This window comes from Enhydra lutris, unplaced genomic scaffold (genome assembly GCF_002288905.1).
Source record: "Enhydra lutris kenyoni isolate GAN:26980312 unplaced genomic scaffold, ASM228890v2 scaffoldscaffold90, whole genome shotgun sequence".
Lineage (NCBI taxonomy): Eukaryota > Metazoa > Chordata > Mammalia > Carnivora > Mustelidae > Enhydra > Enhydra lutris.
The window spans coordinates 4,714,129-4,731,458 of record NW_019154174.1 but is presented as its reverse complement, the minus strand read 5'-3'; the positions used below and the strand labels follow the sequence as shown (position 1 = coordinate 4,731,458).

General features: G+C 54.2%; 1 protein-coding gene across 2 annotated transcripts in view; it reads right to left on the bottom strand.

The window, feature by feature from the left end:
* Window positions 1-17,330, bottom strand: part of LOC111162277 (KIAA0556 ortholog) — a 161,807-nt gene that overhangs the window by 20,293 nt on the left and 124,184 nt on the right. For both annotated transcript variants that reach the window (XM_022526574.1, XM_022526575.1), the window contains 4 exons: window positions 12,597-13,464; window positions 5,789-6,514; window positions 4,785-4,990; window positions 2,393-2,471 (listed from right to left, as the gene is read on the bottom strand). In XM_022526574.1, the coding sequence (XP_022382282.1) occupies window positions 2,393-2,471; window positions 4,785-4,990; window positions 5,789-6,514; window positions 12,597-13,464 (1,879 nt within the window). The remainder of the gene's footprint in view (window positions 1-2,392; window positions 2,472-4,784; window positions 4,991-5,788; window positions 6,515-12,596; window positions 13,465-17,330) is intronic.

The window sequence follows — 17,330 nt, the reverse complement described above, 5'->3', positions numbered from 1 at the left end:
TCTGCTGGCCTGGCACACCGAGCCGCAAGGACATCTAATTTGGGGCTGCTCCAAAAGCACCCGCTCTCCTGTTTGAGCTAATATTCACGTTCCATATTCATTTTCCTCTGGTGTATCAATTAGTATTTATATAAATGGAAATTAATTTTGTTATTTCTCTCCCACGTTTCAACTCTCTCAGCTACTTTCCTATTCACCACTGCTGATATTTGCAAAACGCCCCAAATTAGTGTCATTTGCAAATTAGCAAGTCACATGTCCCCTTTCAAAACATCAATAGGATTGGCCGTATTTACCAACCCCGGCGCATTCCCCCCGGGTCACGTTATCAAAGTGCTCTCCATTTGCACAGGCTGGTGAAGCGGGTTTAGGAATTTAGAGACTTTGGGGGGTGGGGCAGGGGAACAAAAAGTTTCAGAGAAGAGCGATTCAGAAATCACACGCCTCCAAAAGTGGAGAGATGCTCGGTCAGGAGGTTCTTCTTAATACTGAGAAGCAGAGACACTGCGGGTTCCTTACAGCCAAAAGGGCTATGAGCTCTGCTCCTGGCCATCACTCCCGAAGGGATTGAAATGCATTGCTGAGAAAGGTCGGAAGCCGGTTCAGCAGGAAGGACATTTACAGACAGCATCTTTGGGGAAATCATCAGATGAAGGGGACAATGGCTGCTTCCGGGCCAACCTTCCTTCCTCCCTTTCCTCCCTGGCTGGGGCACTCACACCCCCAGCAAGAGCGTGATGGGGGTAGCGGGGGGCGCTGACCCCTTGCTTGGGACTTTGGTGATGGGCTCTGACCCAGGCCTGGCCAATCCGTGTTTAGCATCTCACCTCTGCCCCCACCCCACCACGGGGAGCCACGGTGATTGGTTTATGGATGGGCATGTGATCCAAGCCAGGACCGGGAGACCTGATTCCCGGCCCACTGTTGGCCTCTGTGGGAACAGAAGTTCTTGCGTGGATGGGGTCCCAACGGGAGAAAAGGTGAGAGAGTGAGTGAGACAGGGCAGAGGGTGGGAGGGAGACCCCAAGGCCTGATGACATCATTTGCACCACTGGACAGAATAAGAACTGAGTGGTCGGGGAGATAAGGTAGGGGAAGCCTCAGTACGTGGGAGATGAAACCAAGCCCCAAACCGGGCTCTTGCCTGCTCAAGGCTAGTTCTAGCAATTCTGTGACAGTCTCGGAGTCATTGAGAGAAAGTGAGTGTTCTGGAATGTAAGGAGCTGGGAGGCTTCAAAGTAAGGCATCTTCCCTCTTCTAAGAGGGAAACTGTCTTCGTGCAGTGAGGGAGGGAGAGATGGTCCTTGCTAGAGGGAGAGATGGTCCTTCCTACATGGGTGGGCTTCCTGAGGAGGAGGTAGGTGATAGCGAGGCCTCCAGAGGGCGTGGGAAGGATGCTGTGGGCACTGCCCGGGTCCCATGCCCCCCTCTCCGGAACCGAAGGGCTCATTCCTCCAGTGGAGCAGAGTGCTGAGGGCTGAGGGCTCACAGGGTACACTGCCCTTGGCCTTGCCCCTCCTAGGCACAGCCCACATCCTGAGACATGTAGATACAGGCGTAGAAAGGCCTGGGCCCCTCACTCAAGACCTCTCCAAGGGGTCTTTGCAGCTCCAGAGCTGGTAGAGGCCTTGAGGGGACTGCACGAGGCCCAATCCCTCCCTCTGCCCAGCCCACTTGCCACCCTCCCTCAAGAGCACGCCCCAGGGGACTCCAGCTGGTGTGACAGCAAACAGAGGGTTGACAGAGTCTCCTTAACAAGGAGGGGAGGGAGATCAGTGAGCCAGGACCTCGGACCCAAAGATGCCCCAGGACACAGCGGGCCAGAGCAGGGAGGGAGGGAGGACCTGGCTGGAAGGGTCAGCAGGGAAAGGAAGAGGGAACGGAATCAGTGAAGCCCAGATGGAGTTTGCTCAGAGGCCACAAACTGGCAGCGGGCTGGCTGAACATACGTGTTTTGTTTGGCTCATAGGGTGTTTTAAAATATTATAAAATTAGTCACCAACACTTAAAAATTTGGAGGTTTCACATAAATATTCAGATTTCTGTTTTCTCAGAAGACCCAGCACCCTGGGCGAGGCTTCCTGCCACCCCCGCCCCACCTGGAACAGGGAAGAGGCCTGTTTTCCTTGCGCATGTGCCTGAGTTTGAGTGCCCTTCTGGAAAGGCCTACTGCAGAGAGGCAGCCCTCCTCCGAAGCGATACGGACCTGGCGGGGCCAGTGAACCCAGTCAGGGCTGTGTCAGCCCCCACTCCTCCCGCGGCTTGGCATCTCTGTACAATGTACAACCTGCCCAACTGTCCAAGGGAATCCCTGCCCCAAGTGGGCCATGACTCCCCCTGGCCCCTGATGGTCCTCCTGCCCCTGGACACTGTCCCCAGAGAGGATACTCACAGATCCCGTGGTAGATGCCTGGCTCTGGTGTGGTTACTTCGGGGGCAGGAGGAAGGGATGGCAGCTCGAGCTCCAGGACCTGTGTGCGGGTTGGGGGAGGAGCAGAGGGAAAGGAGGTGATTTTAGTGATACCTGAACAGCTGGTTGGCCATTCTCCCCAATGCTGTTATGCACTCCGAGCCCCAGGTAACCCTTGTGTCTTTTCTTGCATTGTCTGCCACTGTGGAAACTCCAGGATGGGTAATACGGGCAGACCTAGAAACCCCCCTTTCTCGTCTGAGTCCCCGCCAGCCACTCTTACGGTTAGGGGAGGAGGTCTGACACCACCAGCTAAGGTGATCAGATTTTCTGGAACAGGGAAGGACCCAACAGATGTGTACCTAGGGAGCTGGAAGAAGGAGGGAAGGAGAAGGGTCAAGGGAGGGATGGAGGGAAGGAAGGGAGGGGGAAAAATACAACCACAGAGAGTGGTTCTCAACCCAACTGGTGTGGAAGCCAGGATGACACAGCCCCGATCCAGAGGCAGTCAGCGTGGGCAGGCACACCGCACTGTAGACATTTGGCTCATTAGACCTCTACACTGTAAGCTGGGACAAAAAGGCCTTTACTATGTCACAGATGAGGAAGCTAAGAAGCGAAAGGAAGGGAAGGCGGTTGCCCGGATTTAAGAGTTTTGGTGGGGATGGTGTTTCGGTCCCAGGAACAACAGTGCCCTCAGCCCGGCCCCTGAGGCCCTTCCTTGCCTGGCTGTGGGGAGAAGGGTGAGGAAGGTGGCCTGCCAGGAGGATCCACGATGCGGAGCAACCTCGGGTCACCAGGGAGAGGCCACTGCCTGGCACCCCTGTGCCTTCTCTTGCCTTCCCTGCCTCCTTGCCTTCCCAGAGCCTTCGGGATCTCTCCCTGGTAGGTGCGCTGAGCTGCGTACCCAGACAGGTAGGATGTAGGTCCAGCCCTGTCACTTCCTAGGGGTGAGCCACTGGCCTCCCAGAGAACTTGGGTTCCCTGTCTCAGAGACAGAATGAAGGATTCCTCCCTGTCCCGCACACGCTGGATGTGCTCAGAGATCATTAGAAACATTTGGAAAGGGCTGGGAACATAAAAGGCTTCAAGGTCAGCTCCCGACTGGACATCCATGGATCCAATCCAGACCACAGACGTGCTGGGGCTCACAGAAGGTTTGAGAGTTTTCCCGCTTAGTTGCCAACAGTTTTTAATTGGGACATTTCCCACAAAAACCCAGATTTCTCGCTTCTCTCGAGAAAAATCAGGACAACTATCAACATGAACTAGCAACTCCTGTGTGTCCTGAGAAGCAGGGAACTCAGTAACCCCTCAGTCTTGTACAATACCCTGCCGGGCCCCTATGGGCTCTCACCCCTCAGTGAACACCGGGGGACCTGCACCCCAACAGCCTCATGACTTTGCCAGGCCCTGCCTTCCGTCCTTCGGTTTCTAGCTGTCCCCATTCCCCTCCCCCACCCTCTGTAACCATCTCCTCTTTCTCCTTAGGGCCTCAAGGCCATCCATGGGGGCCCTGGGTCTCCAGATTCCTGATCCTTCACTTGGATGGGTCCTTTCCCTAAGTGTCGTCTTTATTTCTTAAAAAATTGCTTTATTGGGCGCCTGGGTGGCTCAGTTGGTTAAGCAACTGCCTTCAGCTCAGTTCATGACCCCAGGGTCCTGCATCAGGCTCCCAGCTCCGCATGGAGTCTGCTTCTCCCTCTGACCTTCTCCCATCTCGTTCTCTCTCACTCTCTCTCCCAAATAAATAAATATTTCTTTTAAAAATTGCTTTATCAAGTTAAAAACACACATTTCGGAGTTCTAGCCTGGTTACACACAGCAGGAGTGCTGTGTGTCCTTGGGCAAATCACTTAACCTATCTGAGCCTTGGTTTCCTAAATGGGGATATTGATGGTCTCTACCTGCAAGGGTAGTTCACACGAGACAACATGGAGCTCCACCCCTGGATCACCACACGTGTATGGGAAACCAGGGCTGAGATGATCATTATTTTAATTCTAAGCCTGCCTATTCAAAGCGTTTCTAGTCCTCTCCATCAAAAACAACAGCGAGTGATCAAAACACAACCCAAAGCAAAAATTCCCCTGAGACTACCAACCTCTAAATTACAGAGATGACGCAGAACTGATTTCTCCTAGCTTTGATTAAAATTTGAATACTTTCTTCACTTTGCTTTAAAAAAAAATAAAAAAATAAAACATAATTAGAGAATGAAATATGACATAGAGGACCAAAAAATGAAGTAGAAAAATGGGAAATGTCAAAACAGTAGCACCAACAGCTTAAAGGCTATCCATCTTCATTCCTTCTGCTGCACGAGGAGTCAGGAGGAGAAATCTCTCTGGGGGGGGCTCCCCTCCCTGCCTACCCGGTCCTCAGCCCACGGGCCAGCCTGGGTGTAGGGCCTGTCTTCTCCTTCGCTGCCGGCAGTGCTCGGTCTCCTGGGCGTCTCCTCGCTCTGCAGGCTGTAGGGGCTCTCCGGGTCCACGTCAAATGTCTCATCTGAGCAGAATATGGCCTCCAGAATGTCCTCATCGGTTGTGAATAAGATGGTGTCTCCAAAGTGCTCTGGTGCTGGATGGGATACCACGGAGACAAGAAGAGTCACCTGGCCCCAAATCCCAGTGGTCTAGACAGCAGGAACCCAGACCCATCAATCTCTGTGCTGTAAATCCCCACCCACTGGACAGCTCCTGATTTGTGTTAGGAAGCCTTCCTTGTTATTATTCACGCACTTGCAAGTGAAATTCACATGCCCGAGGAACCACTTAGACCTAATGAACGGATCTAACGTAACGATCATCATTGTGATCCGTCGGGAAATGAGAGATGCTTCTTAGGTGTGGGGGAGGCAACTTAGCAGATGCTGTTGGGGCCCCACCCAGGTGCCTGCTGATCCCTTTTTGGGGGCTGGAGGCTTGCCTGGAAGGGCGTGGGAGTTACACCCCCAACCCGGGGAGCCCTGCTGCTCTGCCTTAAGGCAGGACAGATCCTGCAACTTATGCTCCAGAGCTCCCTTTGGGATCAGGGTGAGACTCAGCCTCCCCCAACCACTATCCTTGCCTGGCATCTCCCAGTTCCTATCCCGTCTCCCTCCTTGCACCACAGGCTCTCCTGGGAGCACCCCCTCAAGAACTCACTGCAGAAGAATTCCCCCTTCTTCGACTCAGGCGCTAGGGAAGGTGAGTAAGGCCGGTGCCCAGGGGAGGGGTGTAAATGAGGTCAGCTCGTGCACCCCCCACGCTGCAAAAAACGAGGAGTGAGCCAGGCCCAGGAAGAGGAGAGACCCATCTGTCACTGGCTAGTTTCTCCTCAGAGCCTCAGCGGGTAGCAGGTAGGGGCTTCCAGAACATTCTTATGGACATACTCTACCTCCCGTCAGGGTCCCCGAGGCCTTGGCGATTTCTCCTTTAAAGATGCACTGCGCGTCTAACAGCATGGTGATGTCCTTCACGCCACGGAAGGAATGTATCCGAGATTTATTGTAGTTCCAAATCCGGATCAGGGCGACTTGGCAAGGGTGCACGAAGTCTATGGAGATGGAGTGGGGCTTGCCCAGGGTGAAAGGGGCCAGCCAGACGTGCATGTCGTCCTGGGTCCTGTTCACCCCGTCGATGAGGTTGGTGACCACGCGGGGGTCTTTCCCGTAAGCTGGTAAAACATTGATGTCGGGGGGGTCCGCACGAATGTTTGCGATCTGCACTGGCTCCCCCTCGGAACTGAATATTTCTATTCCGTTAAGGCCGACATAATGCCTGTCCCCCCACGTCGACTTGATTTCAATGACCAGGCGCCTTCCGTAAGGCAAGACGGGGATTTCGAAGTCGCTGCCATCGTCCGTCTCTGCGGAGCTGTCGTCCGGCCCTCTCCTTGGCTCCAGCTTCTCCTCCTTCCCCGGGGCCAGCTGGTCACCGTGGCGGCTGTCCTTCTGCTGCCGCAGAAACTCGTCCAGGATGTCCCCCTGCAGTTCCATGTTGGAGATGCGTCCGCGGTGGGAGCGGTCAAAGGCACTGAGGGAGTCCCAGGACTCATGCAGCAAATGCTCCTGCTCGCTGCGCCACCGGGACCGCGGCGGCGTGTCGGTGGACCAGGTGTCTTCTGGAAGAACACAGGACAGGTGAAACCCCATTAGTGGCCTCTTTGCAAGCAGGGAACCTTTATGGATGGTCCCAACTGGGGCGGCTCTCGGCTAGGTGAGGGTCGCCCTAAGGGGGACATTCTAGAAATCAGGGTGGTTGCTCTTGGCTCTCTCACAATGCCTGGAGGCCCTATGGGCCTTGGACAGGTGGGACCAGGATGTTGATCGTCTGCCCTGCCTGGGGACCCTTGGGGCCACCTGTCACACGCCAACATTCAGGTTGGTAAAAAAAAAAATCGATTATGGCTACCCAAGTCTAGAATCTGGTTGTTTTGCCAAAAGCAAAGCAGTTTTCAATATACCTTAAATTTTCTGAGAGGGAGACCCCCGCCACCCCCATGCAAGCCAAGGGCAGACCTTTTTGTTGTCTGAGGACCTTTGCAGGAAGCCATTCTGCATGTCAGAGACTCACAGGACGGGTGGGGTGGAGGAGGGGTGGAGGGGGCGATGCCTGAGTCAGCAACCAGCAGGGCGGCTCGGAGGCTGTCGCATCATGTGACTCGGACGGGGTTTTCAAAGGCTGTCTAATGGCAGGTGGAACGCTCGTGAAAACGTTGGATGGGAAAAAAAACCCGCTACGCGCTCTCTGGGCTGCGGCAGACCCTGGCCCAGGGCTGTGCACGCCGACATGTTAATATGCTCCTCTCTGGGTAGTGGAGAGAAAAGACATCTAGCTTCTTCTTGGTCCCCTGATCTTCTAAGTTCTCCAGATGTATTATTTTATAATCAGGCGAAAGTGCTATAAGGGACACTGACGACACAGGTCAGAGTGTACCCCTATGTGTGGCTAGGCTGGCTTCAAGAACGGAAGCCTGCGTCCCCAGCACGTGGAGAGTGCAGGCCTGGCCCTCAGAGGGTGGCTGTAAAGGCCACAGTCTCCTCCTTGTAGAACAGCAAAGCCCCAGTGGGCGCCCCCACAGCGGCCTGTCCTCACAGCCATGCCGTGCCTAACTGCCACGTGAGGGTGTCATTCTGGAAAAACAGCAGCTGACGACACTGACGTTCTGTTTTTCCTCCTTTCATATTGGACTGTGCCCCACACTCCATTTTCCGCTGTCTCCTGGGGGACCTGGCTCCATCAATTACCCTCTCTCTCCAGAACCCTCCATCACCCCTTCTCCACTGGCACCTTGACCTCTCTCCACCTACAGACAAGCATAAATCTCGCCTACCGGAAAGAAAAAAGGAAGCCGGGCCTGATCTCGTGGTTTCCTCGCTGCACCCGATTTCCTCCCTCCCTTGGCCGCAGCCCTCGTGCCCTCCTCGCTTCCACCCTCCCCCAACACCTGTGACCTGGGGCCCCGTTGTGGAGTTACTGGTTTGGCCCACCCAAGCCCCACCTGCCCTCCTCCTGATCTTCTTTTGAGGATCACCCCCACCCCCCCACCATCCAGATTAAGCAAGAGCTGACAGCATCCTTCCAGGCTGGGAAAGGAATTACAGAGGAGGGGCTCTGTTTAGATTGGCGCCTCCAGGTGGCAGGACGTTGGACGTGGGTGAGCAGTGCAGGTGGTCGATTTGCTATACTTTGCGGGGAGCCTGCCTGACAATGAAGCCAACACACGGAATGTGGGCCAAGAGATGGAGAGAGAGAGTCCCGATGACATCATTTGAGCCCCTGGTTGCAGCCATGCCTGAAGCCAAACCCCTGGCGGCTTTCCATCCCTTGCCTTCCTAAGAGTCCTGTAAATTCCCACAACCCTTCACTGAGCTGACTTTCTGCAAGTCACGATGACTCTGAGTACTCAAGCTTTTCTCAGGCCTCATGCTTGACATCTCAGGCAAAGCTCTTCCACTAGACAGTCTCTTGTCTGCCGGCTAAGGAGTGTTTGCACTTCTGGGCTCTCTCCGTGGCTGCTGCTGCCTGCCTCCCCATGCCGGAGCCCTATCCTGAGCTTCTGCCTGACCCCATCTGGTCCTCTCTCAGTACTACCCTCCCTCTTTGACCTCACCCTGCCAGCTCCTGGTTGCCAGGCAGGCACTGCTCCAATTTCTAGGTCAAGTTCTGGCTTCTCTCTCCCAGCCACCACCGTCCAGTTCCAAAGCCCCCTCTGAAGGTGCAGACATATCCACTGTGTGCCTGAAAGGGAATTGGTCACCAACTCCTCCAACTGGCTTGCTGTCTCCATTAGCTGGGAATGAAGAACATCTAGTTCCTCGCCACGAACTCCCCCAACCTGGCCCTCAGTGTGGTCCTTCTGGCTTCTCTAACCTCCCCTCACACCTTCTCCCTAATGATCAGCTCCACTGTGTGGGCCTTTCTGTTCCATGGACACGAGTCTCTTTCCTGCCTAGCCTTGCTGTGCCCTCTGCCAGTTATGCTCTTCTCCTGGATCTCCGAGTGCTGGCCCTTCTTGGCCCCATCCTCCTTGGGGAGGACTTCTTTGTGCCATTCCCTGCTGTGTCCCAGCGCCTGGCATAGAACGTGTGGCACAGACGTGCTTAATCCAAGTTTGCCAGCCCAGCGATGGATGGCTGGCATCACCATTACACAGTGCCTGGGCTGAGGCCCAGGAGCCGAGGGACTCCCCTTCTCCACCTGTCAGCTCTGGTGCACCTGTCTTCTCCCGGCACTCACCCTCCTTCTCATCTGCCATTAAAAAAGACCCCAGGAGTTCCTTTTCTCCAGGTGTGAGGTTTTAACATCTGGCAGAAGGAACTTCCATATGGATCGTCATGACATCAGTTTATTGGTATCTGATTCGCATTGACTGAAATGAACGGCCTGGGTTGGTCTGTAAGTGAGCCGAGGAGAGTGAACAGACGTCGTCTGTCAGGGACTCAGCCTGTGTGTCTCGGTCTGGGTGGGCGAGAGAGGCGGGACTCTGTTCTCATTCTGTGCCTGCTTTCTGATTTATTCTCCCCGAGATGTATATGTGGGGTTTTGAAAGCAGAGAGGTGCAGGCTTTCTCCTGGACCTCTTGGATGTGAGAGCAGGCTGGGGGTCCACGCTTCCCTCTTTCTGCAGCAGAACACAGCACTCGCCAGTCCCCAGGAGTCGGGGCGGATGCAGCGGTCCAAGCTTTGTCTTGTCTGTGTCAACATTGCTGCCCACTTGGAATGCTTGGAATGGACATCAGAAAGCCATCCTTTAATCTGCAGTCAACACAGTCTGGGGGAGGGGGAGCCGCCAGTATAAGATGACAGGATTGAAGCCTTAAAACTACCCCTTGGTGGAGGTAAACAGGAACTACAAAGTTCAAAACTCGAACTTGTAAAAATCAACGGCACCACCGAGAGGTATATACTAATCGCTCCTGAAATGGGAAACAAGAATGAAGGTAGGGAGACACAACAGAGCTATGTGTGTTCAACATGAACAAGACTCCGGCCGTGGCTGATTGGACAGGGGGCAGACGCCTAAACCACCTTGGCCAATCAGCGTCTTCCCTGAGACTTTGGGAGCGAGAGCCATTGGGGGGAAAGGTCACTCTTGGGCTACGGGGCATCTCCTGCCCTGAGCACAGAGCAGAGAAAGCTGATCTCATGAAGAAGAGTGCGGGAAGGTGGCAGAGTCAGAGCCCAGCGGCCCTGGGGAGTGGGCTGGGAGAAGTATCCTGGGAGCCCACTGGCTTTCTGCTTCTCCCTTCCAATTTTGGGTGATGGGCAGCCACACCTCTGGTCTCTGGAGGTCCTGCGTTCGAATGGGGCAGGTGCAATTTTATTCACCTCTAGCCAACGGACCCCTGATGCAGACACTTCCAAAATGCAGATGACATTACAATGAGATGCTTTGTTGGATAAAGGATTTCTGGGCTCTATCCTTTGGTGACAACAGAACTCTGGCCCCAGGGAAGAACTCAGGCAGTCACTCATTCTACAAGCATCGTTGGAGGGCTCGGCCGGCGGCTTTCCTGAAGGGCATGGCTGTGGGATTTGGCTCTATGTAATGGGTAATTTAAAATTTCTAAGCAACTTTCCTTTTTAGCATGACCGGCTTAACAAGCATTAAATCTCCAGGGCTCGGTTCTCAATGTGTCATTAAGCCAAGCAGCGAAATGCCTGGAAAGAAATTAAAATGAGACCAAATCTTCTGAATGTGGACAAGTTAGAATAACGCCCATCACCTCGAAGGTCCCAGAGGTTCTGTGGGTCTGTTTACCAGGAAGGCTCCGGCTTGCCTGGCTCTCCCTGGTGGGGTGGCTGTGGAAATGGGGTGTCACTGGGTTCAAGGCGTGGATGCTGGAGCAGGATGGCCTGGGTTCAGATCCTGCTCTAACCCTTTCCGGCCACGGGACGTTAGGAAAGTTACTTAAGCCTCACGTTTTCTTTATCGTCAAATGGGGCTGGCGTGAGGATGAAATCATTTTGAGTAACGTGCCTGGGTGAAAGCCGAGCTTAACACAAACATGCCACGCATCCAGCCACCGAAGTTCCTTCTTTACACCACCCCTCCCACGCTGCAGAGGAACCACCACCTGCCGGGCACCTGGGTCCGGGGGACCCCGATACAGATGAGACACAGTCTCTGCCCTCAAAGAGCTTCTCAGTTCTTCTGCTCTGCTCTCTTCTCTGACACCGGTCTCACAGTGAGTGGGGGTGGGCAGCAGAAATGTGTAAGGCCGGGGAGCCTGGAGGCAGAGGGGCGGGGGAGGGGGTGCTCAAAGCTCTGCCTGGAAGGGAGCCCACTGTTTACGTGGAAAGGCGCCCTGAGTCTGAGGGACGTGCCCTATGGGACTTTGGGGGTCTCTGCATGTCTAAGCGTAGACTCTGGCTGAGTGCAGACCATAGAGGTCTGTCTTCTGGACGGTAACAGACTAGATGCTGACCGGATTCACTAGGGAACAGATACAATGGCTTCACAGATACACCAAGAGGCAGAATCAGGGAGTGGGGGGAGGCACGACGATCAAGGGCAGTTAACACCTGCGGCTGGCACTGTGCCAAACGCTGCCCATGTAGACTCTCATTCTGCCCTCCCAGGAGATGGGTGTGGCTGGCGTCATGTCACAGATCAGGGAACTGAGCCTCGGAGGGATTTCAGAACTCGCCATTGTGTGGGTGGGTGACGGGGAACCGGGACACAGGCCTAGGTGGTTTGCGCTTGCGTGGTGCGGGGTGGGGCGGAGCTCCATTCAGAGGACCTAGGATCTGGGGCTCGTGGGGCACTTCCCACACAGCCTCCAGTTGCTATGTGACGCCATCCCCTCATTCATTCCTCGCAACACTGAGGGGCGGGGAGGCGGTTCATTCCCATTTTACCGATGAGTGCACCGAGGCTCAGAAAGCGGATGTGCCCCGCTCTGCAAGTCCCAGCCTAGAAGTAGCAGAGGCTGGATTCAAACGGTCTGACACTCTCCCAGGAGCCAAATCCGAGTGCAAATATTTAGAAACCCAGCCTTTCAGATTCCTCATATAGAATCTACTGCAAAGTTCACACACCAGGTGAGTCCTCCCAGCAGATTTTTTTTTTTTTTGACCTACATAGTGGTTTAAAAATAATCACAATCTGTCGCCAACACTGAAGAATAACATTGCACACTTCTGATTTCTCTTTACAAAAGGAGAAGGGAGACCTGGCACATCGGCCTGGCATTGCTGAATGCCAGAAGACATTTTGAGTGGAGTAGCAGCTGCCTGCTTTAGATGGGCTGGCCCTCTCCAGCGCCATAGACCTCACCACTCCCTATAGTACTACCATACCCAGGCAAGTGCCAAGGGCTGGTTATCATCACACTTGTGTTACGTTTCTGACGGTATGGTGAGGAATACAGTGAGGTCACTAGAGACCGATGTCTCCATCAGAGGTGGAATAACAAAGCCTAGAGTGGAAAAGCCACATGGTGAGAAAAGTGGGCAAAGGGGAAATAACTTGGTGGCAATGACAAATCGAGAAATTTAAGATGCAGAATGTCTTGCCCATTCGGCTCATCGCTGCCACCTCTATGGCCCCTGAGACCACGAATTTGTGATGACTGGTTGAGAAGAACCCCTAGCTTCACAGAAGAAACAAAGGTTTGTGGAGCCAAATGGTATCGTGCCAATCAGAGGCCCGCACTCAGGGACAATGGCACCCCAAGTCTGAAGGCTTCTCGAACTTACCTCTGCCGGTCGGCGGGCCATCGCTGTGACTGCTGACGAGGGTGTCCTTCTTCGGGCCCCGCCTCCCACTAGCAGGGTGCTCCCTGCTGGCGGGCTGGTTAAAGATGTCAAAATCATCACAGACTTTGGGGGTCACCTTCTGGACTCTCTCCCCAGTGAGGACATTCCAGCTGTTGGGCCGCCCTGGCTCACGCCTGGGGCCTTTCTCCCCGACCTTGGCCTCTCTGGGAGCCTCCCCCACAGGGTTGGTGGTGGTGTCTGATCCAATTCCGCCTTCCCAGTCCAGCGGCTTCTCAGGACTCAGCCACAGCGGTTTTGACTTCCTGCCTCCCTGCTTCCCGCCCTTCCCTGTGGCAGAAGGTTGCAACCATGATGGGGTTTTCGCTGGCGGCTCGGAGACTTTTCTGCCCATGAGGTTTTCCAGCTGTTGGGCCAGAGAGAGCTCTGGGTCAAGGGGAGGGCATTCCACAGGCGGGCAGAGTGGGGGAGCCCCTGGCGCACCACCCATCGAAGCTGGGGCTACCGAGCAGTTCGCGCCTTCGTCTAACTTGGACAAGCTGTTCTTCGCGCCGTTGGGAGGATTCATTTTTCCACCAAGTAACGTTCCTTGGGAAGGAAGCTTCACATCGGCTACTGCTCCAGCTGGAGGCGAGAGCTCCCCATCTGTGCCAGCCATCTTTCGGGCCTCTCCGCTTTCTCCCAAGGGGGCACCCAGGGCCCTTTCCCTGCTCTCGTCCTGCTCCTGTTTCACGCCAACCGGGAAGCTCTGGTCAGCCGGGGCCTCTCCACCTCCTTTGTCTAATGTGCCATCAAAGATGAGATTTTTGTTGACGTAAAGCTTCACGTTCTTGGCACCGATGTCAAGATCCTGAAAACACAAGATTGAACAAAATGAAGCGGCATGGCATGAGGCTGACGTATCAAAGTCTGGAAGGAGGGGATCAAAAAGAAACATGTGGGATGCTAGAAACGCGCGCTTTAAAAAAAAAAAAAAAAAAAAAAAAAACTGTAGCGCCCAGGATGTTAAATAAAGCTAGTGTCATTTCTGTGTGAACCCTTCTGTGCTCTATAAATCAAAGGATGCTCACACACGGCCTGATTGCTGCCTTCACACCGTTACTCCCTGCTGGGACACTGGTAACAGCCTGCTAATTGGTCTGCCTGCTTCCTGTCTCTTGCTGCCTTCAACCTCAACTTCACATTGCCAGAGTTCACTCTCTGCAAGAACAGAGCTGGCCCGGTCCCTCCCCTTTGTGAAAGGCTTCTTGTTCTTCACTGCCTGTTCTTTAATACATGGTTCCTGGGACCTCTGCCGTTGGGAAAGCCTGATGTGCACGTGAAGTGCAGAGCCCCTGATTCCATGGGTGTCCTATGTTGGGTGCCCTGAAAGCAGAGCCTGAGGCAAGGGTTGAGTATAGGTTGCTTATTTGGAAGCTGTTCTCAAGAGGGAGTAGGGAGAGTAAGATAGGGCAGGAGAAAACCCCCCAACAGTTTTTGAGCTGGTCCCTGCGGTACACAAATGGGGCTCCATCCCTCTGGGGCACTTGCAGGGACCCAGAGAACGCACCTCCGAAGTGTCCCTCCCAAAGCAGGAGGCCGGGGTGTTTATCCACAGACTGCTTCCGCACTGTTGAAGGTTGCCCCGGACGCATGGACTCCCTACCCCACAAGCTGAGGGCGCTACTGGCTTTTGAAGGGCAGAGACCTGGAAGCCCTGGAGGTGGTGCCCTGTGAGCACGCCCAGGGACTGTCCCACCTCAGCTGCGGCGGGAGCAGGGCCGAGGGGACGTGGTGTGGCCCTGGACTTGTAACAGGGTCTCCGGATGGTTTTTGGCACATGGAAGGCAGAGAACCTCAGGCCGATGGGATGCATTCCCAAGTCCCCGCCATGACATACTTACCGTAACCTTCACGATAGGATTCCTGGCTTAGGCTTCCCGTCCCCTCCTCCCCAAAACCCTTGTGTCCCTACACAGGCATTGAATGTTTCCTTGTTCATGCTTAAAATATCATCAAGCCTCCTCCCGCCACTAACCGTTTCTCCATTCCCCTTTAGAGCAAAACTCTTTCTTTGAAAACAGCTTGATGGAGAAATAGAGTCCGTACTGCATACAGTAAACCATGCGTTTTTCAAGTGTACAGGGTGGTAAGTTTTAACACGTGCATATACACTACAGTGTATCATCTCCACAATCAGGCTAATGAGCACATCCGTCGCCCCCAGAGGTTCCTGGTACCCCTTGGGAATCCCACCCTCCCTGCTTCTGCCGCTCCCAGGTGTGTCCACTTTCCGTCACTACAGATTACTCTGTATTTTCTAGAATTTTTATATAAAAGGAATCCTGCACTGCGTATTCTTCTTGGCCTGAATTCTTTCACTTGGCAGAAGTGAGGTTCACCGTGCTGTGTGATTAAGAGTTTTATTCCTTCTCATTGCTGAGGAGGGGCCCGTTGTGGGGGCGCCCCCAGATTTGTCTGTTCAACTCTGAAAGTCACTGTCATGGCTGCTCCTCCGCCCTTGTCTCTTGGCCTCGTCCCCGTGAGGCTTTTGCCCCCACTTCTATGTGGATCCCTTCTTGGCAAGGGCACCAATTGCCGGCATGGAGAAGCCTCCTTGTTAGTCTGGGACAGTTCGGGTTTACTCCCGTTGTCCTGCTGTAATCACTCATAAAGCCCACTTTCCACCCCCTAGAGTGTCCTGGTTTGGAGATCCGCTGGGAGAGCCGCAAGTCCTCAGCTGGGCCTCAGTAGTGTCTGTGCAGCAGATTACCCGCCTTCTACAGATTTCTTTCCGGGCTTCTGGGCCCTGTGCTCGCCTGGTTTCCCTCCTGCCTGGTTTCCCTCCTGCCTCCGGCTCTCACGGCTGCAGTGCCAGGGGCCTTCCTGTTCCACTGCTTCAGGCTGCCCCAGGGCTCAACCCCAGGCCTCCGGATCTCCCCGCACCCTTCACTGGGGGAGGGGGGGTTCTCATCCAGGTCCAAGGCCCTAAATACCATCTTCCTGTTGACGACTCTTGGTTATTTTTATCTCCAACCGAACTCTCCACCAAGCTGTGACGGTGAGACCTGTCTTCTGCGATATCAAACAGATGTCTAAACATTAATGTACCCCAAACAGGATTCTTTTTTTTTTCTTTTAAGATTTATTTATTTAGGGATGCCTGGGTGGCTCAGTTGGTTAAGCGTCTGCCTTTGGCTCAGGTCATGATCTTGGGGTCCCGGGATCGAGCCCCATGTCGGGCTCCCTGCTCAGCGGGAGTCTGCTTCTCTCTCTCTGCCCCTCCCCTTGCTTGTGCTCTCTCACTCTCAAATAAATAAAATCTTTTAAAAAATGACTTATTTATTTTAGAGAGAGAACATTTGAGCAGGGCGGGGGCAGAGGGAGAAGGAGAGAGAGAATCTCTGGCAGACTCCCTGCTGAGCTTGGAGCCAGATGCGGACCTTGATCCCAGGACCCTAAGATCATGACCTGAGTCAAAATCAAGGGTTGTATGCTTAACCAACTGCGCCACCCAGGCACCCCATCTCAAACCTGGTCTTTGCCCATCTTAAAAATGGTCCCACTCTGAAACTGGATGCCCCAACCTTGGAGTCCTCCTTGATTTTTCCAGTTCTCTCACTTACGAATCCCGTCTGACAGAAGGCCCCAGGGGCTACTTCCAAAACCCCTCCCGAATCTTTGACCCCTTGTCCCTGAATGCGCTGCTGCCTATCAGCCCCCGGGGGTAGGGGTGGAGGTGTGCCCATCTTTCCCTGAGACAATAACCAGAGCCTCCTAACTGGCCTCTGCTTCCTCTCTGCACTGTCACTGCGCTCCTGCCCCACACAAACTCACTTTATTGTCTACACAGCAGCTAGTCTTTTTTTTTTTTTTTTTTTAAACGTATCAGCTCATGGCAGCGCCTGGCTTAAAACCACCCAACAATCTCCCACGACACTGAGAATAAATTCCAGCTCCCTTCAGCGGCCAGTGAGGCCCATACGATTGGGCCCCTGCTGACCTCTCTGACCTGGGCTCCTGTCACATTCCCCCTCCTGCCCCCACTCCCCACACACCGGTCTGGTCGCTGCTCCATGTTCCTGCAAAGCTCTTGGCCACCCTAGGACCTGTACCGGGGCTGGGGAGTTCTGCCCCAGACACCTGCAAGGTTGGCTCCTTCTTGTCTTCCGAGAGATCTTCCTGACCCTATCTGGAGCCCCAACCCATCCGGTCCCCCCTCTCTCCCATCGCCTCGTTCAATTTCCCTCCTGTCTCTGGAATGGTCTTGCTGATGAGCTTTTAGCTTAGATCCTGTCTCCCCCACCCAAATCTCAGCCCCCAGACAGTGGAGGCCCTACCAGTCTCGTCCAAGGGCCCAGCAGGTGCCCAGCATGTGAATGGCCCTCAACCCTTACTTTGGAACTACAAGAGCATGAACGCTTTGGCTGCCAACCTGCGTTTGAGATATGGGCTCTGAGACCCCAGGGTTGTCCACCTCTCCGTATTCCCCATCCTTAGCCTTCCTTCTGCTGGGCGAGGAAGCTCTAACTGAATTTCTAGTTCGCCAAGTTACGGCCACTGAGGTTTCTGTCACAGTTTCCAACAAGAAGCATCAAGCCCATGCTACACCACAGGAACTCGGCTTCAATCATCCAATTGTGGGATGGCAGGCTACTATTTGCCGACTGTCAGAAAAGTCGATTCTCAAAGCTCGCTTTTACATGTTTATATGGATGTGTTCTGTTTAGCGGAGGC